Below are 22,411 nucleotides of genomic sequence, written 5' to 3' on the forward strand. Positions count from 1 at the left end.
AAAAAAAAAAACAACAAGAAGGAGCAACTGAATCACAACGATCCTTTAAAGCAGGGCTGTCAAACTCAGTTACACAAGAGGGCCAAAATTAAAAACTTGGTCCTATCTAAGGGCCAATCTTGATCAATATTTCTGAAAAAAATACATAAATTAGTACTTGTTTTAGATGTAATATGTCAACTCATTCATATAGAAATATCAAATACCTCTTCCCAGTTTGATATTATATAGAATTTAGAAGAAACATGTTTTAATGAACAAAGAAAAATGAATTGAACTTAAGAAGACATCATTAGCATTCTCCATTAAACAGCTAAAAAGCCACCAACAAAACTTCAATCATACAGCGACTAACATTGACACTGAAACAAGAAGAAAATATTAAAACCAATATACACTGAAGCAGACACCAGTATTGTTTCTTGGCTGCAGATTCATCAACAAGAGTTTGATCTGTCCCATCTGATGTGCCCTTTTTACGTCAAAACCAAAGATTACAGAGGAACCAAAACTTCATTTTCTTGGCTTCAAAGTAACCGTCACAGGAAGACTTCACTAAACAGGTTCAGTTTTTTTTAAGCAAAATGAGAAGCGACAGAGACTCGATCTGTCACAGACTGAAGGGCCAGATTTAATCACATTTAAATGTTATCTTGGGGGGCAGATAAAAGGTTACCAAGGGCCGGATCTGGCCCACGGGCCTTGAGTTTGACACATGTGCTTTAAAGTTAGCAGCTGCTGATTCCAGATGAAGGTGTTGCAGGTGGTTTCTCTCCAGAGAGGATGTTTTCTTACAAAGGCATGCCAAGCCGAGTGTATTTTGTGAACAAGTACTCACCGTGTTTGTCTCTCGTGTTTCTTCTTTTCGTCCTCTCTGCCTTCGTCTCCTGCTGTCGCCCCATATCGCTCTCCATCCTTTCTGAAAGGCAGCCCAGACCACCGCAGATCAGCCTAAAGCTCTGCAAACACGGCAGCCTCTCGTCCCTCAGCCAGGAGCGGATACGTACGTGAGCGAGCGCTGCTGAGACAAACGTCCTGCTGCTCCTCGTCCTCCCGGTACAGACTGTAGAAGAGGCTTTCCAGAACTAAACTCATGAACGTCTTTACGGCAAATCCTACAAGACAAGCGCAGCTTTCAGCAGCATGAAAACCCAGATATTTCCATGATTATCTGTATGTTTGCGCAGCGTCTCCTGACCTGTGGGAGATGAAGCGTCAGGCAGCTGCTGCTGAGAATCATCATTCCCTGGGTCTGGTCTGAGGATAGATTGTGTCTTTAGGAGGATCTTACTTATTTTGTTTTTGCAGCAAATTGACCTGAATTTTGTTTGCAATCTCTTTTTTTTCTTTATTAGAGTTTATTGCAAATCCATTAGAACAGCTAATCTACCTTTATACTTTCTTTGAAACCACACAAAATTGGGTCATATAAACCCAACCATTATGACTCCAGAGGAGTAGGAGGTTCCGGTTCAGTGGCTCTCAAACGTCTCATGACGAGTACCACCTTAAAAAACACTGAGCTCTTCAAGTCCCACCGTTATGACAGTCGATTCGAACGTCTAACTCCAACCTAAAAACCAAAACCAGATTCTTTATTTCAGCTTCAACCTAAACACCTCGGGTAAGCGGGGGTCTAGTGGTAAAAACACCAGATGAACCTGAGATGTGTTCCAAGGTTCTAACAACACACCTGAAGACGTTTGGTTTGCTGAATAAGTGTAATAACTTTAACAATCTTTACATTTTAACTCCTAGAATAAACTAAGAGAGATAGGATCTTACAAAAATCTCAATTAAGGCAAAAATCAACATTACGACTCATTTTGGAGCACGGGTCACACATTATCTCTTCGTCCTCACCCCCTTTGTGCAATGCACCTGTATAACTAGCCCTGCACCATGATGCTACCACCACCATGCTTGAGAGTTGGTCTAGTGTAGAGGAAATTCACAATAAATTCTAATTTATACACCCAGTTCTTGTTACATGATCGCAACGGCCAGAAGACAGAGGGAGACGTGAAGTGGGCGTTCGTGTCGTACCTCAGCAGCTGCAGGAGGACATCAGGCAGCTTGTTTTCTGTGATTTTATGTTTGTTTGTGTTCTCTGGCTGTCCCGACGACTTCCGCTGGGCTTTTCTTGCAGGTTCACGGAGCTCTTTATCTGCTTTTTTTGCCTGCCAAACAGAAAGCTCTTCATTTGATGACATATTTTATACCAAAACGGATGAAAATAACATTTAAATCTGATCTGAACACCTTTAAAGTTCAACTCACCCTTCTGCAGGAGCCACACTGCTCGTCATGTAATTTCATCTTTGGGCCCTGAGTCACAATCTCAGTCCAATTCCTGTGAAAAGAAATAATAAATATCCAAGTAAACACTGACAGAGAGATGAGATTCAGACACAAATCCTCAGAAAAGACGAAGAATGAATCAAACTAACATGTTTTCTTGGTCCGAGAGGTTTGATAGACTCTGACTTCTGACGTCTTCGGCAACAGTCTCTTTATCTGAAGGTATTTTTGTAACGACAACTCGTTTAGTTTACTCTGAAGGACGAACAATCTCAGCCACTTCCACTCTGGTTTGTTTTGGTTTAAAAGCCTCCTGTTAGCAGATGATGCTGTCGTTTAGAGATGGATTTAAAAAAATGTTCCTGCAGAATACAGAGCTAAGCAACAGCGATTTAAATAAAAACAACTTGTTTTTATTGCAAAAGGCCTTCAGAAGAGAGAGCAAAATTAGGATTCTGTTGTGCTAAACATTAAATAAATCTTTATTTTTAGACATAGAGCTCCAAATATACATTTGGTCATTATTGTCCACCATGTGTTTGCATGTGTCTGTTAGCAAAATAATTCATGACATATTTCATGTTGAGTCACATTTGTCAGTAAATCTGATACACCGAATTGATGTCACCTTTTTGAGGTGTGTTAATAACATCGGTGGTAAAACAAACCAAAAAACTCCAATGTTTTGTTTTTTTTAAATCTTATGTTCTGTTTTGACTTTATTTACTCCAGTAATTTTAGGATCTCTGTTTTGGTTTTTAAAAAGTTTAAATAAATCAAATCAAACATTGAGATTTTTGTTTCAAATCCATTTTTTTTATTGGTGCTTGTGAAGAGAAAGAAAAAAACGCTCCAGCCAGCTTTCTCTGACATTTGTTTTGCAGTTTTACATTTTTACTTCCCAATAAAGGCGCTGGAGCTTTCAATCACCATGAAGTCGTTCTACCACCTGGGAGCCTTTCTGCTCTACAGACTGAGGTGGCCGATAAATTAATCCTCGGCATTTCTGTGACGATGTTATTTCCCAGAGACAGATATCAGAAATGGACCCAGTTTCACACTGTTTTTATCACCAGCAAAGGTGAGTGATGTAAATTGTTAAATTCTATCCCAATGCTCTCTGACAGATGCTGATGAAGAAACAGAAACAGTTTGAGGTTGAAAATTTATTCAGATAAACTCATGTCAGCTTCCTGGATTTGCAACGACACCTTAAAGCTTCACAGTAAAACATCAGACTGTTGTAAATTCTGGGACAGATTCAGAAACACAAGAGCTGAAGGGACATGATCAAAGTACAAAGTACAAAAGTCACTGGCGGACAAAAATATAAAATGTTAATACTCAGCCAAAAGGTTAAAAATAAACCAACGGTGGTGAAAATAGTCCAGATAATCATCAGTTTTTTTTTCCTGTTGTAAACTGAAACACTTCTGTGCTTGTATGTTCTGTCATTTAAGTACTTTTCGGTTGGCAGTGATCAGTTTCTTGATTAAACTCGCGTTTAATTTAACAGAAAACCATCTTTAACAGTTTTAGGTTAACTGAAAAACACAACCAGTTCAAAAATGTGTAATAAAAACATGTTAGACGACAGTTTTCATCAAACTTTTGACCTCAAGGAGGGGGAAACTTCATTTTTACAATAAATACACAAATACAAAAACATCTTCCATTCGGAGGAGTTTTGGAGTGAAAACGCAGCTGAACACCAGCAAATAAAAACACAAACCAGAACCCTGTCAGCAGAAAACAGTGCTGACGACCTGAATAAACTACCTGCACACACAGGTGAGTTTTAAACAAAGGCACACAAAATGGTACAGCTCAGGAGCCGGTGGAAATGAACCTGAATAAATAAAACTCATCTGAATTCTAAACTTGTTCATCACAGATGCCCAATTTTCATTTGTGGACGAACTGAAACCAGAGATATAAAAGCAGAGATAAATACAGGCGACAGTTGAAGTGACTGCCTCTTCACTTCCTGCTGGATGAGGAAATCCCAGATAAGTAACTTAACTAACAATAATAATAATGCAAATATCACACGCCTGTAAAATATCCCAGTGGAGATGAAGAGGAAGCTGTGAGTTTACTAAAGTAACATGTTCTTGCTCCTAAAGCAACACTTCAGATCTTTGGGAAATGCTATGAACAACTAATATCTTACCTGCTGCAGACAGCTCTTTGAACGACATCAGTTTGGAGGATTTTAAATGTCTGGTCTGAGAGACTAAAGTGCTGTTGTATTAAAACAAGCCCGACATTTAAGATTTCAGAGCAGATCAAGTGAACGCTATTTTCGAAGCTTTACGCTGCTGTCAGTTTCACGTCACCTGCTGATTAAGGCTGAGTTCAAGACATCCAGCTGGCCCGCAGGATCCGCGGGGAGAGGGCTTAGACTCACCCCCACATTTAACACAACAAATAAACAACAACAGAGTGTCATCGATCAGAGGCTTCTTCAGACCACTGCCCACAGCCATCAGCATCTATAACAGCTCTTTACCAAAACCAGGATGATGACTTACAGCAACAGTTTATTTCATTTAAGTATTTTTGATCTGAATTGAATCTGGTGGGCACCAGGTAATGTAGCAAACCAAACAGATTGTTTCCCATGTGCACAAGTAACCTATTTAAATATTTTTTTCAGCCGTAGGGCAGTGGTGTCCAATCCTGGTCCTGGAGGGTCACCATCCTGCAGGTTTTAGTTGTTTCTCTGCTCTTCAGCAGGTCTCAGTCACTCAGATCAGGTGTCAAAGCAGAGAAACACGTAAAACATGCAGGACAGAGACCCTCCAGGACCGGGACTCCTTTAGGGTCTTTGTACTCATCAGTCCAGTCGGAATTAAACTTTTTTTTTTTCTCAAACTGAAGCCATTCAGAGCCATCTACAACAGGTAAGATATTATGTGTTCATAACCATCCCACAAAACCCCACTTTAAAACATTTTTCTGTGTAAAACGGAGCTGACATTCACAGGAAAACACTTCTTTGGTTTAAACTTTAGTAGATCTACAACATTCACAGAAAACCTGCCCCCCGTTTCAGAGGAGCTTTCTTTGGCTTGTTTGCTTCTTTGTACTCCCTTTACCACAGATGTTGGCTGAGTGGAGTCAGATTCTGGAGGATTTCTGTCATTTTTAGTGCTTCGTCAAAGAGTTCCAGTCAGGGAAACTGTCGACCTCTCCCGTCTCATTCAGCTGCTGGTCTCCATGTGTTAATGTCAGCTTGTAGCGCAGACGAACTTTACTCTGAGGGACAAAAAATAATATAGGCTATATATAAAAAAACATCTGAAATCTGCCTGACATACAAGACTGAAGAGGATTCAAAATTAAACGCACAGGGTTGTCTTTTCTCTCGTGTGACAAATTGAAAAAATAATAAAATCTTTCCTGTTCAGGTTTAAAGTGAGGACAGATCTTTTAGTGTTGAAGTAACACAAATAATCCTGATGAATCCTTATAAAAAGCAAAACCGAAACGTATTCATTGTAAAGTCCACATTCAGGTATTGGAAGTTATTTAGCGTTTCTGTAATACAAGTATAAACAGGTACAGTTATTTACACTCACACTCTGAGGATTAGACACCAGCAGGACCTGTGAGACGGCAGGTGGAGGCAGCAGAGGGTTGTAAGGAGGCAGATGTGTCCGAGACGCCGGCTGAAGTTTCACCAACATGTTCTGCGGGACAGGAAATAAACACCTTCATCAAATATAAATGATAAACACGAAGGCTTACACATGCAACGCCACAAAAGCTGTTCACAAAACGTCTGTAATTAAAAAACAAAAAAACAAGTCCTTGTTAAAAAAAGGATATGTATCGAACAGTAAAAATGTTACGTGGGTCTATAGTTTTACCAACGGAAATAACAACTCTGGTATAAAGAAGTTTAAAAACAAAAATAAAAACTGGTTGAAACTAAACCACACTTGCAATTAGACACACACACACACACACTCAGACCTGCAGTTTATTAGGTTTTTAGATGATGTAACAGATATAAAATGTTCAGATGTAAGACATTGTAACTTTGAATATTGTCAATTAAATTGTATAAATCTGATATGTTGTCATTTCTTTTGTTTTATTCTGGTTTTATTTTATGCCTAATTAAAGTATGTGATGGTTTGTTATAACTTTTGTTTTTATGGATTGTATTTGGAGGCAGAAAAGCCTAACTGAGGACAAGAACCGCAAACGAGCTGTTTGAAAACCTCAGAAATATGTTACTCGTTTCCAAGAAGAAAAAAAAAAACTCTGTTTTTAGTCTCTTCAGACACTTTTTCATTGACTTTTGTGTCTTGACAGATTTCAGAGTTTCAATAAAATAAATTCAGAACTAAACGGCCACCAGCGCAGGGACCAGTTTTATTTACCTTTGGAACAGCGACCTGAAACGTAAAATCCTTCACTTCGAGCGCAGACGTGTTCACTGCCGACATGACGACCACGGCGACCCCCGGATGACCCGACGGGCTGTCTCGTGCAAAGTGGAGCGACACGTGGATCCCAGCCCGGTTGTACAAAGTGATCGGCTCCAGATGACCTACGACACACGAGAAAACAGCACAAATATCTTCATTTCCCAGTTCATTCTCAGCTTATTTTTGGCTTCTGAGGACAAACATTTAGAGTAAATGATTATTAATTCACTTTATGTGCCGTGTTCTGATTAAATACATTATTATTTTGCCAAATATTTGTTAGAAGACTGTAGTTTTTAACACAGCTGCTCATTCAGATCAACTACAACCAAAGAGTTTTATTCAAGCTTCAAATCCGTCAGCGGCAGAGAAAAAGAGGTTCTTCTTTAACTGTTGTTACTTTCATTCAACATAATAAACATAGTCAGATTTTACACCAACTAGTCTCATTCATTAAAAGAAAAGAAAAATAACTTGTAGATAGGCAGAAAAACTAAAAGTTTATCCCTGTTTATTTGTGGTAAGATAGAATGGAGAAAAGTGTCTGAAAACCTAAATGTCATTTTTAAATCCATTTATTCCCCCAAACTTAATCAGACCCGGACTCTATTAGAAACAAAAATAAACACTTTGTTGGACTTTCAGGCTGAACGTGTAAATTACTGAAGAGAGCAAGCAAAAACAAAACTCTGAAAACATCACAATATTTACTGTCTTAGGTTTAGGAACTGTACCAGATTTAATGGCCTCCAGAGGAACAAAGATGTTCTTCAGTGACTGAGGCGAACAGGAGCTCTTCTCTTCGAACCCCTGATTAGTTTTGGGTTTTGATTCGGACACTGTGACCTTCTGAACATCGGGGAGTGACCTGACGGGACAGAGGACAAATATATATATTAAAACTTGTCTCGGCTGAAATATAATCATCTGGTTATTTCTTGGTAAAGATCAGGAATCCTTTTGATCTGAATTTAATAGATAAAGATTTCTAAAACAGAAAAAGGAAGCTTTTCAAACGAGTCAGTTCCTAATAATATGATGTATTATAGGGAAACAATAATATCTCATACTTAATTTTAACTTCCACTCAAACTCTCTCCTTTTGTCAAACTTTACATTTTAAACATCACATTATGATTTCTATATTTTATTTTTATAAACCTACCTCTATAGTTTCCTCCCTTCCTTCAGGCTCGATGTTTAAATCTTTTTACAAATTATCCCTGTTTTAAACCACCCTGTGTGCTTTTTGGGATGCTTGTTTGTTGATGATCTTTAACATTTTGATCTTTTTTAATGTAAAGCACTTTGTGTTACATTTTGTTGTTTGAAAGGTAAAATAAATAAAGTCTGAATAATTGATACACATTTACATTATGTGCAGCAATCAATAAATACAGATTTATATCCTACTGTCCTTCATAAAACATGTAAAAGAATAGATATATGCTAAATATATTCCATGTAATACAGTTACATCATAAAGAGTATTTTCAAGCAGTAAAAACTTAAATTATAAATAAGTTAACTTTACTGCAGCTAGACAGATCATTAAACCCCTTTATCTTCTTCCTGCCATTTAGAAGAACGATAAGAAAAAATGTTGATAAGTTAATCAGGTTTTTTTTTGCAGGTATTTATATCCGACTCGTGCCCTCTCCTTTCTTTAACTTTACCAGATATTTGTTCTGTTTGGTGTAGAGCTGCTTCCTCCACATCCACGGGCTCTCAGTAAAACCTCTCTCCCTCCGTTCTGCTCTGTCTTCTGACACACTTTATCCAGCTGGAAAAAAAGTTTATATTTTCTTACATCGTCTCCCCTGATAAAACAAGCCGTTAAACCTTTATTTTTAGAAACAGGATCGAAATTTCACCTGGATCAGCTCCTCGTAATACGACTTTGGATTCTGCTGAGTCTGTTCTGAGACCAGATCGTCAAACTCTGTAAGACACGACATGATTACGCGACGTAACGTGTTTAACAGCAACAACACGGTAAAGAATCTGAACGCAGGCTGACCTGAGTCCTGCTCAGCTTCTGAGAAAAAGGAGAAAAGTGGTGAAGAGGACTCAAATGCAGGCAGTGGATCAGCTTTTCTTTGGGTCTGAGGTGAGTCCAGAGCTGACAGATCGATGAGGTGGTAGCTTTTAATCTCTCGGGGGCTTGTAGGCACTGAACAAATAAGACAGAAACAAAGTCAAACACACAACAGACCCAAGGTCAAAGTGGTTTTCCCCCCAAAGGGACCAAAAGCTTACAGATATTTTTACCTGCTACTTCTTCACTTTTGCTTCTTACTTTTCCTCCGTTCCCCTCTCCTCTTGCCATCATGTCTTTGTAGGCACTTACTGCAAGCGTCAGCTCATCGTTCGCTGCCAGAATCTGTGCCAGAGCCGCATCGTCGTCCATCGTGTCGCTGGCCAGCCGGAACAGGCTCGGCCTCAGCCGGTCACAGCGCTCATACAGCGCCTACAAACACGAGCGAAAGATCAAAGTTTACGCAGCAGAGGAAATACCAACGAGTCAACATGTTCTGGACGTTTGCCAAAATTGAACTTCAGGATCAAATTTCATTTTTAGAGGCCCCAAAAAATCTGATGATCCTCACATTTCTGTGATGAACACACAAAAACTGAGGCGACAAACCTTTTTAGGTGGTAACTCTAATCTGTGGAAGCGTCCCAACTATTAGTTATTTGAAATCAGTGTTGAGAACCCATTTCTTCTCAGTGGTTTTAATTCTGGCTTAGGTTTGTTATTGCACAAGCTCAAGTTATTTTATTATTATTTTACCGTAGTTCATATTTACAGCACCTTGTTCAACTAAGTCACTTTTAAACTTTGACTTGATTTGTAGGATGTTGGCACATTTTTACCATAAACCTTACAGTCTTTTCTGTTATATATATTTATTCTCTGCAGATTTTGTTAGGTGCCACATTAAGCAGGTGTGTAAATGGAGTAAATATGTTGCGCCACATAAAGTCAGGTCCAAAGGTCTGAAAGCACGTTCTTGTTTTCTTATAAACCTGCACAAATTTAAAGCTTGAGGAGTTCTGCTAATTAAAACCAAAATGAAGTTGGAAACCCGTGATTTTAACCAGTTTGACAGAATTTGCAAAAGTAGCACCAAGTATGGAGGAAATCTGACTGCATCGAACTGTGGACAGATTTAAAATGTCTGAGGAAGACGTTTTTACTCAAAAGCTTTTTTGCAGAAATTGTGTAATTGCTCCAGTGTGACAGAACCCAAGACAGAGGAGATAAAAGTTTGTCTTAGGAACAAAAGACACGTTGGTGAAACAGCTGAGTGAGGACCACAAGACCAATCCCATGAGCCAGACTGGGCCAGGGGACGATTGGTTACAAGTAATCCATTTAAAGCGGGTGTTTTAAAGCAAGAACACATTTAAAATACGCAGGAGAGCGGCCCCCGAGGAACGAAGTTTGACACCTGTGGTTTACAGCGTCGGAGCCCATCATACCTTCACATCATCGCTGGGCTGTAGCGAAGTCCTGGCCTCTAAGTGCTGGTCCAGGAGCTCTCTGAGCTGCTTGGTGCTGCTCTCCACCTCCTTCAGAGTCGACTCTCGCTTTGCCACCTTCTCAACCTTTTCCTGCTCCTAAGAAGCAACAGAATTAATCCCTACAACCAATAAAGATGACCAGTAAAGATGAGCAGCAGCTCCACGGCGCTCCTTACCTCCTTGATGGTGCTTTTAATGAGCCTGTTGGCGGTTTCCAGGTCTTCAGGACGGCCGCTGTTCAGTAATCTTGCTAACAGCTGGTGAAACACAGATCTGTTGGCTAAGAAAAACGGAGCGGATGTGTTTGTTGTTTTATACCATCACAGTCACTCACCTTGGCCTTCTCCTCCTGGTCAAACACAGACTCTGTGGTTCTTTGTGATGGTGGAGCCATAATAACTGTGTCTGGAAGTTTGGGATCTTTCTTCACAATACCTAACACAGGCAGAAAAACAAGACATATTTATCATGTATTTCTACACGTCACATTTATTTCTAGTTTTAACTGTAGTGTTTCCAGCGGTCTTCCTGTCTGATAAATGTAGATATTTGTGTTTGCGTTGTTCCTCACTCTGTTTCTTCAGCATCTTGTAGGCCTCCTGAATCTTCGGTTCATCTTTAAGCCAGAGCGTCCAGCCGTACAGGACCTCCGTCACCCTGTCTTTGACTGTCTGTGCAGTCCACGCACCGAAGTACTGCTCAGAAAAATCAATACAATCACGTTAATTTAGACCAGGTCGGCTTTATCGGGATGCAAAAACATACGACAATAAAAACAACAGTCAATAATAATATAAAACTCCAAACCTCCAAACCTCCAAAAGATTTCTATTTTCACTCCTTCACCTTCAATATGAAGTTATTTTTCAAATATTGAAATATGAACATGGTTACAATTTTTAGGCCTTTTATCCATCCTTTGACATTTAAAACATGTACCGCTTAAAACACATTTAGCACAATATTTTCTTTAATTTTATTTTTACTTTTTCTATTGTATTTGTTTCTGTTTATTTGGATTCTGTATATGCAAACAGTGAATGAAATAAATCTACTCATCTTGGATTATTAAATCTGTTCAGAATTTTAAAAGTTATTTCTTTATGGTGGACCTCTAATATGAAATAACTAACCTGTAATTGAGTAATAATATTGTTTGTTGTATTCAAATTTTCTGCATTTTCTTATTCCCTGGAAGCTTATTTTAGCCAGTGTCGTCAAACTCACTTTTTAAAATGTTTTTTAAACCGCTCATCTTAAGTTTGAGTTTTCTGATCCCACTTTAGCTGTTTTTTTTGTTTTTTATTACAGTAATTGGATTTGACTTTGTATTTTTGCCCCTCTGGGAAAAATTGTTTATATAATGTTTGCAATATTTTATGTTGAACCTGATAATTACTTTTTGAAAAACAGTAGGAAACAAATGAGTTATGCATGAAGCAAAACAAAGCAATTAGGTCATTTTTAATGGGGAAATATACGCCACAACAAATTTACTTCTCCCTTAAAGTTTGTCACACATTTAAAGGTACAAACATGATTTTAAAACCTGTGTGCTATTACTGAATGCACCTGGATCATATACGTGCTTAGAAAATGTATCTTTTTTTGTAATCTCACGGATTCATACTGCTGCAGGGGTCTTTTTAGTGGCTTAAGACACAGACTTTACACTGAAAACACAAACTGATTTCAGGTGAGCACTAACATCTGTACGTAAAATTACCTTCGGTGTTAAGACTTTAATTAGCTCGTTCAGAAAACGAAACTTGGCAGCTTCACTGTGGAATCTCTTTCCACAGTTGTTCATACACGCCTCGAGAACCTGGAAAGCACCAAACAAAAGATAATCGTTACCAGCAGACATTTTGGAAGTGAAAAATGAAAGAAAAATCAAGAGAGAAGGATCATAATTTGTCGCTGCTTGCCTCTGAGGTTAACCAGCCTTAAATATCACATGACACGAGCGTGAGTGGTCTTGTCACTGACCGTGAGAGCCTGCAGTGCTTGTTTCTCCTGTGGAGACTGGATTTTATGGGCGAGCAGACGAAGAGCCACCTGTGGGCTGAAATGTTTAATTAGATTAAAAAAATGTGCAAGTAGCTTCTTTCTCAGTGGCAACACTTCTCACATCCCGTCCTCCAGCAATGGCCACGAGGGCTAAAAGCTGAACAGAAATGGAAGGTCAGAACAAAGACGTTCGGTTCTTTCTGCTGTTTGAACGTTTTACCGAAGAGACGTTAAAGTTCTGTTCAGACGTTGCAGAGGAACTCAAGGCTGACGTTAACATGGTTCTGCTCTTTTCTTCTTCAGTGGTGGAGGAGCGGCATGTTCAGATGCTGCTGCTCAACAACAGGGACAAATCTACGGTGCAGACGGGTGATTCTGTCCTGCTAATTTACTGGATTAGGTTGGATCCGTTCTACTGAAATCTGTCTCTGTTATTAAACTCAGTTTGTAAATAAGCCCAGGGTCCTTACTGCTGCGTTTCATTCATGTGTCGGAGAATTAAAGAAACACGGAACATGGTTCTGTGGTCTGACACAGAACAGGCCCAACGTATAAAAGTGTTACTGTTCAGTCAGGATAAACAACAAACAAGGATGAACGCCAATCACCGTCAGCCGGATTGGTTCTGGATCAGCCTGACTCTAAACGGCAGGGCACTCTTTGAATTTGCTCGACGTTCTCTTAAAACTTTACATTCCACTCATACTGAGAGCAGCTTCTTCCTCTCTCTTCATCAGTTACACCATCTCAGCACGCCGCAATGGGAACTATGGTCTCAACCTGTGAAGCAACTCTTCACTCAAAGCTGGACGGATTTAACAATCAGAAGCGAACGTCCTGCCCCTGCAACTTCAATGATTGCCTAAAAACAACTGAGAGGAAACTGCTGCAAGGTGATGCAAGCGTCTCAAATCAAATAAAGATAACTACACGCAGCTTACCCGTCGTTCTCCTGGTTGACGAGCTGGTAGAAGCCCTGAATACAGTCCCATCTGTCCTCCTGATTGTTTGGATCTGTGGCCTTGTCTAGTGCAATGAGACAAAATAAATCAGTTTAGAAAAAAGGGACAATTATTTAACGAGGAATTTAAAAAATCTATAAAGCTTTTTATTTGTCAAGATCTCTTAACCTCCTAGTAGTGGTCGTTGTTGCAAACTAAGCTAGAGGATAAGAGGTTTATCCAAGTCAGGACTGTTTCTTCAAGACAAATAAACACAAAGTAAATAGATGAATAAATAGTGGAAACTGCTGGAACAGCAGCACCACTGTGAACTGAGAGGTCCTGAGACGCACCTGGAGAAACCAACACCTTCGATTATTACAGCTGATCACAAGGGCACACAAAATGTCTTCTCGGTAGACAGGTTATGATCAAACTGGACAAAGGACACAGGAGGAGGTGAGGATTGCTGTATCCTGCTTACGGACAGTCTGATGAAACCACCAACCCTCTGAGAGTAAGACCACCACTTTCACATGAGCTTCGGCCCCACTGATCATCACAACCAGAGGAACATCTGGGCTGCAGTCACGACGGTGGCATTTCTTCTGGGACCGTTTAGCTTTCAGCAAATTTAATACAACGATTAAGGAGAAGTCACAATTCTTCAACAAACTATCCACCAGACAGCTGATACTTAACCTGAACAGCACCATGACACACAAACACTCCTCAAATGTTGTGTTTTTACAGACCGCTTTGCAACATATAAATGTGGATACTTCTTAAAAGTCAGGACAGCAACTTTTTGCAACTCTGCAAGGATATGCTCAACTAGATTCCTAAGTTTAATGGTGTTTCTCTCCACCAACAAAAATAAAAACATTAAATTCTGCAGCAATTTTATCCTATTAAACAAACTTCTTGTAATAAACATATGATAGATGGATAGAAAGCCAGATAGATAATGATTTGCTCTGCATTAAGCATACAAATGAGCCTTTGTAAAATAGCAAAGCGGTTAAAATGCTCGTGTTTAAGCTAAATTAAATTTAAATATTAGGTATATCTTAAATAACTTCACTCCTAAATGTATTTTAAGGTGGTAAAACTCCAGTACGGCTGCTGGAGAGTCATAAAAACGTACTTATTCAACTTTTCTCGCGACATTAAATTGAGTTAAAATGTCTTCTGGTTCTGAGTTTTTTCCTGCAACCAAAAAAAAAAAAAAAAAAGACGACAAACCGCTCGAGCGCTTCTCGTTGCACAGGAACGCGCACGAGCTAAACGACTTCCTGTTCTAGCTAATATAGTTTTCCACCATGAAAGAAAAGTTATTTTATTTTAAAATAAGTCAATAAATTTTAAATAAAAATGAGGAGTCAAGCACCGTCCTTGTCACGGACTCCACAGCGGGGTTATGGAAGCGTGAAAGCCGCTCCGAGTTGACGGTTAACGTGACGTCTTCAGCGGCGGTTAGCGTAGATAAAAGCGACGAGATGCAAGCTAGCTTAAATAAGTAGCCGTTATAAAAAGTTATGTTTTCCTCTTTTTCCCTGCATGGCGTTTTTTTTTTACTTACTGAGCCACGACTCAAAGGTGTCCTGGCTGTCACCGCTCGCCATAGCCGCTCGTCTCTTGCTGATCCAGTGTGTGTGTGTTTGTGTGTGAGTCCGGAGCGAAGCGGAGGTGTCAAGCTGCAGTTTGTTATGGTGACATGTGACACTCACGCCCCGTCGGTGACTCTTCTGACGCTATAACCAAATTACACACAACACGCCCTCCCCCGACCCGTCGCTGAGGGGGAAACTATTATAACTGTGAAGCATGTATGTTTTCTGTGACGCAGGTTGGCCTCATCATTCAAAACTGAAATACCTCATTTACAAGAAGGGCCAATATTAGTCAATATTTATCGACATATGCACACACTGATCTTGGTTTTCAGATGCAGTGCGTCAAATTACGCCTTAAAAAGACACATAAGCAGCTTTCATTTCTTATTATTTGCTCTCTACAAGCAGCATCTCTTCGTTTCATCACAATCAAATCAGCTAAAAACATCCTCCGCAGAAAAACATCTAAATATACATTTTAATGTCTAATAGGAGAATACAAAATAAAGATATGAATAAATATGCAAATAGACTCTCTGTTGCTTCCTTAAGTAAGCTCAGTTTTTGAAGCAAAGCGGAAAAACAAACATTCAGACTGTCACAAATCAGGAGACCGGATCTAATGTTTAAAATACTACCTCACAGGCCGCATAAAGTTGTAACGGGGGCCGCATTGGGCCCATGGGCCTTCAATTTGACACATATGCTTTTGAATATTTTCTTTTTATCCAAGTGTGGCGACTTCAAATGGGAAATCTGTTGTTTGTTTTTTTCTTTCACATCACCCGTTTACTACAATAATAATATGCTGCTAACTATTTTAAAAAATGTAAGACTTATAAGTGATAATCAGTTGTATTCTTATTCTGTATGTCATTTTAGTTCAAGGAATTTTCAAGTATTTTGCAAGATTGTTTAAAAAAAAATTTAAGTGTATTTCTCTGACCACAGAATAAAATCATTTTTATTACAGGTTTTTTACTAATACTGGAGGATCGTCAGATTTTAATTTATGCACATTGTAAAAAAGTTAATGTTAATGCTTGTGTTACAATACAGAACTGCAATTTTAAAACTTGTCATTATAAAAGTAAAAAAGAGAAGTTCCGAACTACAGTTGTCATTATTATGCCGTGAATGAAAAAAGCAAGAACCCTCTTTTAAATAGTGGGTTTTGTAATAATAACAATAATAATAATAAGTGTCAAAATGGAGTTGTTCTAACCACAGCTGAATAACATATTACCCTGTCATTAACAAAACCAAAATGCAGAAATAGAGCATAAAAGGCAAAAAAAAAAAAAAAGGAAATCGCACTTTTACAGCTCCAAGAAACGCAGCCAGGTGCTGCTGAACAAACTGACTGAAAGCGACGGTGAGGATCTCTTTAAACGACACATTAGGACAGTTCAGATGTCGGAACAAAGTCCAGAGGAGGAAAGACGTCAGCAAAGATCTTCGAGAGACAACTCTTGCCTTTAAACTGGACAAAAAGAAGTGTTGCAAAGATCCAGCAAAAGTCCAGCTTTTAAAACTCACTACTTTACTTTTTGATAAATACCTGATGATACAGTGCATTAGGTGATACATTGCTTATCTGAATTCATTTTAAACTTACTCATAATAATATTAAGGTTATAAAATAAAGGATTTATTTTTTACAAAGACTATATTATAAATAAAGACCAGAAAGTAGAAAACTGAGAACTTAAATATACTGACTTCAAAGCTGCACTTGTGAGTTTCACCCTTTTTCTAAAACAAATGTCCTCAGTGGTGTGTTATAAAGAAAACAACTTTATACTTATCTGAGAGACACGGATCTAATTCAGAAGCTTTAAAATCTTTCACGTTGTACGTTAATTCTTTGATGGCGTTAACAAAAAGTGAAGCAGCTCAGAAAAAATCCAATAATAACTATAAATGTGGTGTTTGGTGTTTTTTTTTTTCCCCTCTCAGATCATTTTATGGAAACGTATTTAATCATTCCTGCACAAGTTTGTCACGTTAGAACTGAAACTTAGTTTCATTTCACTAAATTGAGGACAGATCTGTAAACTTGGGTTCATTTAAGCGTTTGCTTTTTTTTGAAAAACTGAAGTTAAACACAAAACATTTGCATAAACATACCCAGGTACTTCCCAATCAAGTTTGTAGTTCTTTAAAACTGAAAGTGACTGAAGAAACAAGGAAACACCAACATGATTTTTGCTCTCAACTTATTTATAAAATGTTAAAATATTTGCGATAATGCACATATTATTTAGCCTTACAGTTCATTTTAGACGAATAACCATGCGTGAAGTCAGGCATGGCAGGTGAAGTCCAACACCTGATGTCCTCTGGTTCCAGTCAGTCAGTGAGTTTAATATAAACTCATATTATGACCCTCTTTAAGCTGCGCCTGAAAGCTGAAGGAGCCTCTGGAGTCGATGTTTGATCTCCGAAGGACCCAGAGACACCATCATCTCAGCAACACCGGGGCCTTGCTGCAACACAGAGAGGAACAAAAGAGCAGAGCTCGGTTAAATTTCACAAGAAACGCAGACTGATTGTGTCCATGAGCTGCAATGAGAAGCTCCTTCCTCCTTCGGTCAGCCTTCAGTGAATGTGCCAGGGTCACTGAGTCATGACTTATTTATAAAACACAACATAGGAGTTTAGCTCGGTCATGAGATGGATGGAAATGAAAAGCAGGCACATGGAGCTGAAGGTTCGTTCTGATTACTGAAGCTAAAACTCACAAAAACTGCTGATGGCCAAGTCTGAAAAATACCACATGAGGAATAAAAATGACAGAAATGAAACTACAGAGTGCGACCAAAAGATCTGCAGAGTCCACATGATCGAAAACCGCAGATTAAATCAGCTGAACCAACGCCAAGTCCAGAATGAGACTTTAGTTGATTGAATCAGTAACACAGAGTGCTGTCAGCCTCAGTGACTTTCACAATAAAAGCATAGAGATATTATACTTATATTTATACTTGTTCAAATATAAAGCAGAGCAGAAGCTGCTGGTTTTCATTCTATTCAGTGAACAACACTCCAAGACTTTGAAAAGTCTTGAGTTTTTTTTCTTCTTTTAATATTTTTAAACGTGTATTGGCAAAGCGCTTAAGGTTTAAGATGTAATCTCTGAATAAATCTTTTTAAAAGATGAGATTTTATTGATTTTATATGAATAAACTTACTCATACACAATACATTGAAGATTACTTTGGCAAAAAGTGAACAACTTTTTGTGAAATACAAACAAAACCAGCTCACTTTTACCATTACTTAGCCTTTACTTTTCAAAAGACTAGACTCAAATGATTAACTCACACACGCACACACACACACACACACACATAAACACACGTGATGAATGATTCATGCCCCTCAAGCTGTTGGTTAAAATATTATATACAAGTTCAACCCCTCAACTTGTGCCAAACACAAAGATCTCTGGTTATTTCTCACAACATGTCACGGATCAGTACCTGCAGGCCACTGAGAGCCAGACGCAACAGCTTCATCACCTCACTGTACTTGGTGGCTTTAGTCTGTTTAGCAAAAGTCTTCAGGTCCTTAACGAGTCGGTCCACTGACAGCTCCTCGGTTTGCTCTTCTATTAACCTAAACACACAGATAACAATCCTGATAAACCGCTGTGGCTGTAAGGTGGAATAAAATGTGCCATTAGAGATTTAATTTGACAAACCTCAGCATTAATGAAGCAATTAGATGTGCCTCTTTGGTGAGTGCTGCCACCTGCTGGCTGGAGAAGGAAGGACGCACCCACAGGTAGGAGTAAGAAGGACCCACAAGCTCCTTCAAGGTGGAAATGTGACCCTTTTGAACAAAAAAAAAAACAGTGGTTTCAATATTACTGCAGATACAGGAGATAAGTACCGAAACGTGAGAATAAAAGCAACATCAGGTTCTCGGGAGGAACCAACACACACACACACACACACACACCTTGTCGCATTTATCAAACAAAGACAGCTTTCTAAAGTTTCCTCAACTACGCAGGGTTGCATTATCAGAGGAAATAATATATCTTTTCCTGATAACTGGCTGAAGGCAAATCTAGGACATTTATACATACAAGATGTGAACAACTCGCAAACGTCAGGAGCAAAAACTCAGTCTGGTTTAATAACCTCCACGTCCAAGAATATTTTAAAATTTACAAAACTCTTGATTTAATATGACGATCTGCTTAAGAGCAAGAAAAAAATACAAATGCATTCAATACAAAAAATAAAGAACTTAGATAAGTGTATAAAATATGTTAAACTTAAACATTTAGTCTAATAGATACAGGCATGCATATCAGTGTACAATTTAAATATATCTCTTCATATTTTTTAATATCCTGATAAAGTTACCTTTCGGAGCTGAAGAACCCGTTTGATATAATCCTCTTGCAGCACGCCTCGTTCCTGGATCTCTGCAGCGTAAACCTCCTGGATCTGTCCCCGCAGATCTTCTATCAGTAAACGACACCTCTGCTCGTCTTCAATTTGCTGCTGCAGGTGGATCCTGACAAATTTACAGAGATGTCAAAACGACTTCTAACAGTAGCTTTCTATAGGCTCGTGTTGCAGAAGATTTAGGGACTCGCAGCAAGAATCTGTGCCTCAGAAAGTCGATAAGCATTAATACCGGAGAAGATGGAGACTGAAGTTATTTTTTTAACTTGGCAGAAAACATTTGAGACCAACTAACTTAAGGTAAAAAAAAATGACTTACCTGTTGTACTCTCGGAGTTTATCCAGATCTAACAAAGCAGAGTGAGTTGTGATCTTTGAAGGATTAAACTCAGAAATCAGTTCATCTATTGTCCTTCCCATTCGGTTGGCTATAAACAAACATAAGGATTTAATTAGTATCTTTTACACTCAGTGTATATACCATGAAGTTACTCTAAGCCCCAGTGTTATGTCTTTTTGTTCTTCACTCACTGGTGAATCCAGACCCACAGTTGGTTGTAATATCCAGCAGAGCCTCTGGCAGCACCCCGTCCCTCTGGAAGTTCTCAATGAAAATGTCCCCCTGTCTCTTAGAAAGTTTGCTGCCGTCCTTATTCATCAGAAGAGGAAAATGTCCGAAGGTGGGGGGCTGCCATCCGAGGGCCCGGTACATGAGGAGGTGTTTGGACGTAGAGATGAGCCACTCGCAGCCCCGCAGTACGTGGCTGATCTTCATGTAGTGATCATCTACGATGTTAGCAAGGTGGTAGGTGGGAAAACCATCGGCTTTTATCACCACTGGGTCGCCCTCCACCTAAGACGAGAAGACAGAGGGGGTGAAAATCGCCACTAGAATGGAAAAGCTGAAAATTAGCTTCATGAGAGATGGACATTTTAAACTACAGCTGGGTCAGTAGTGTTAGACATCATGTTGAACTTGATGCTGCTATTTTTAGCACGACTGCTACAGAAAGAAAAAAAAAAAAATCACAACAAACCCGACCTGTGCCACCTCATGGCGGGTCCATCCAAAGATCAGATCTTGAAAAGGTTGAATGCCAGTTTCCAGACGAAACCTGATCACATGCGATGCTCCCTGAGCCAGCTTGTCCTGGACCTGGTCTGGTCGCAGGTGTCGGCACCTGTTGTCGTACCTGTGGAGAGAAGAAAACAATCAGCACTGCAATTCTGGCAGAAAACTCGACCTGTGCGTTATTTCTATTCCAGACATAAAGTGGAAGAGGCGTCAGATTTTATGTTTCTTGTTACCTCGGAGTCTGTCCAGCTCGTAGAGCCTCTCTCCTGAGTAGTTCCAGTCTCTGAGGACTGCAGAAACAGTAGTAGGCCTGGCCGCTCTCAACCAGCTGCTGGGCTGTTTGCTTGTAGAGGTCTAATCTCCGAGACTGAAGGTATGGACCCAGAGGCCCCCCTCGACGAGGACTTTCATCTGGAGGTAAACCTGCGAAAGACACAAGTTCAAGTAGTACAGAATCCGACCACCAAAGGTCTCTTTTAGGTTACTTTTCACAAAGATAACATCAAGCCATGAAGTTACAAACCATTGCATTTATAAACACACACAGATGAGTCTCACCAGCCCACTCCAGCATGTCCTCTATGGACTCTGCTGCTCCTGGTACCAGCCGGCTCTGATCAGTGTCCTCCAGCCGCAGGATGAAAACGCCTCCATACTTCTTCGCAAAGATATAATTGTAGAGAGCAGTTCGGAGACCTCCAAGGTGTAAGAAACCTGCAAAAACATTTTTTTTAAAGACCACTGTTATAGCAGGAAAAGGGAACAAGTGTATGTATAAGACTGTATTTTGGAATTTAACTCATGATCATGATACATAATATTTCCTGAAGTTGTTAACTCCTTTTGGCCCAATTAAAAAAGGATCAATAAATAGCTGCACAACAAATGATTGGGTAATAGACAGAAAATGAGAGAAAAAAGCTGCCAAAGAAAACCCTCTGAAAGACCTTCAGAAAGCCTGGAGACTTATTAATAAAAATCCCTTTAAGATTACAAGAAAGTGTCGCCTTGGGAGCAAAAATTAAAATAAAGTGGAGGAAACATGGATGACTCAAGACTTATGCACATGTTGTATGGTATAAAAGCTCCTAATGGGCCTCCTTCAGACGGGGCTGTTTGCAGGATCTTTATGATCTGGTGACACAACAACATGAACATGAAAAATAACAATAAGCTCAACTCTTAGTTTACCTGTGGGGCTGGGGGCAAACCGGACCCTCACCTCTCCCTGAACCGTGGAGCAGCATCGCCTCACGGCGTCCTTCAACCGAGGCTCAACCCGCCTGTTTCTGACCGCCGTGAGACACATGAGTCCAGCCGGAGGAACCGAACTGCGCAGGAAACACCGTCTGCAGGTCGTCACCTGGAGCCACATGATGCCGGAGCTCCTTAAAGCGTTTATCACCGGCGCGAGACACACGACTTGTAGGTCAGAAACCGGATTTAAACCTCATGTCTACAGACCATCCCGAACCGAAGACATTAAAAGAAACAAACTTCTTTATTTTCATCCAGCTGTCGTCAATTTACTCCATTTGTTATTTTGGGTCAAATGGGAAGCGCCGTTCTTCTTCGTCGACACCGGAAGTAGATTTTTTTAACAGCCGGGAAACAATCGCAGGCACCACGCTGCCCCCTAGTGGAGGAAAGGCGCCACTGCCGCAGGTTTTCACTGACAAAAAGGACATCCTGTGAATTACTGTGATATCATGCAGTATCTCCCCTTTAAAATGAACATTTCTAGCACAAACTTGATTTTTTTTGTCTGTTTAGCTCACCCACATGATTAATAAGGTGCAATATTCCATGAAAAAGTCTATTTACCAACATCATCAGACTGCTTTTACATGTGGCCACATTTACAATCGGTCTGGTATGGACTCTGTGACTCACATTTCAATATTCTTTAATTTATTTTTCATATGAACTCCGTCCTTTAAGGCTGCCTCAGCTTGTCATGGCGGTGAGAGTTGATGTATGCTTTGTAAATAACATCAGAAAAATCACAGAAATACAACCATGCTCCCTCAAGTTCATCCCAAAAGTCAGTTTAGGCTGAATCATTAATTTGCCT

At 39.5% G+C, this 22,411-nt stretch overlaps 2 protein-coding genes across 3 annotated transcripts; both read right to left on the reverse strand.

Moving 5' to 3' along the window:
* Positions 1 to 3,452: 3,452 nt before the first annotated feature.
* On the reverse strand, positions 3,453 to 14,953 carry LOC108243543 (ADP-ribosylation factor-binding protein GGA3-like). Of its 2 annotated transcripts, XM_017429104.3 has the most exons (16): positions 14,805 to 14,953; positions 13,223 to 13,307; positions 12,261 to 12,336; positions 11,998 to 12,096; positions 10,843 to 10,966; positions 10,606 to 10,706; positions 10,448 to 10,528; positions 10,230 to 10,367; positions 9,015 to 9,213; positions 8,764 to 8,916; positions 8,618 to 8,685; positions 8,420 to 8,526; positions 7,478 to 7,611; positions 6,696 to 6,865; positions 5,886 to 5,996; positions 3,453 to 5,562 (listed from the first exon to the last, which is right to left on the reverse strand). In XM_017429104.3, the coding sequence occupies exons 1-16, from the start codon at positions 14,845 to 14,847 to the stop codon at positions 5,452 to 5,454; spliced, it is 1,800 nt and encodes a 599-aa protein (XP_017284593.1). In that variant the 5' UTR covers positions 14,848 to 14,953; the 3' UTR covers positions 3,453 to 5,451. The 2 variants fall into 2 exon arrangements, with proteins under 2 accessions (XP_017284593.1, XP_024859081.1); XM_025003313.2 differs by lacking the exons at positions 13,223 to 13,307; positions 14,805 to 14,953 and having other exon boundaries at positions 12,200 to 12,332.
* Positions 14,954 to 15,812: 859 nt separating this feature from the next.
* Positions 15,813 to 21,936, reverse strand: ears2 (glutamyl-tRNA synthetase 2, mitochondrial). Its single transcript, XM_017429762.3, has 10 exons — positions 21,529 to 21,936; positions 20,896 to 21,051; positions 20,571 to 20,760; positions 20,305 to 20,455; positions 19,794 to 20,115; positions 19,582 to 19,690; positions 19,218 to 19,371; positions 18,545 to 18,675; positions 18,324 to 18,459; positions 15,813 to 17,327 (listed from the first exon to the last, which is right to left on the reverse strand). The coding sequence occupies exons 1-10, from the start codon at positions 21,710 to 21,712 to the stop codon at positions 17,232 to 17,234; spliced, it is 1,629 nt and encodes a 542-aa protein (XP_017285251.1). The 5' UTR covers positions 21,713 to 21,936; the 3' UTR covers positions 15,813 to 17,231.
* Positions 21,937 to 22,411: the final 475 nt, after the last annotated feature.

The sequence above is a fragment of the Kryptolebias marmoratus genome, linkage group LG3 (assembly GCF_001649575.2).
Source record: "Kryptolebias marmoratus isolate JLee-2015 linkage group LG3, ASM164957v2, whole genome shotgun sequence".
In the NCBI taxonomy this organism is placed as follows: domain Eukaryota; kingdom Metazoa; phylum Chordata; class Actinopteri; order Cyprinodontiformes; family Rivulidae; genus Kryptolebias; species Kryptolebias marmoratus.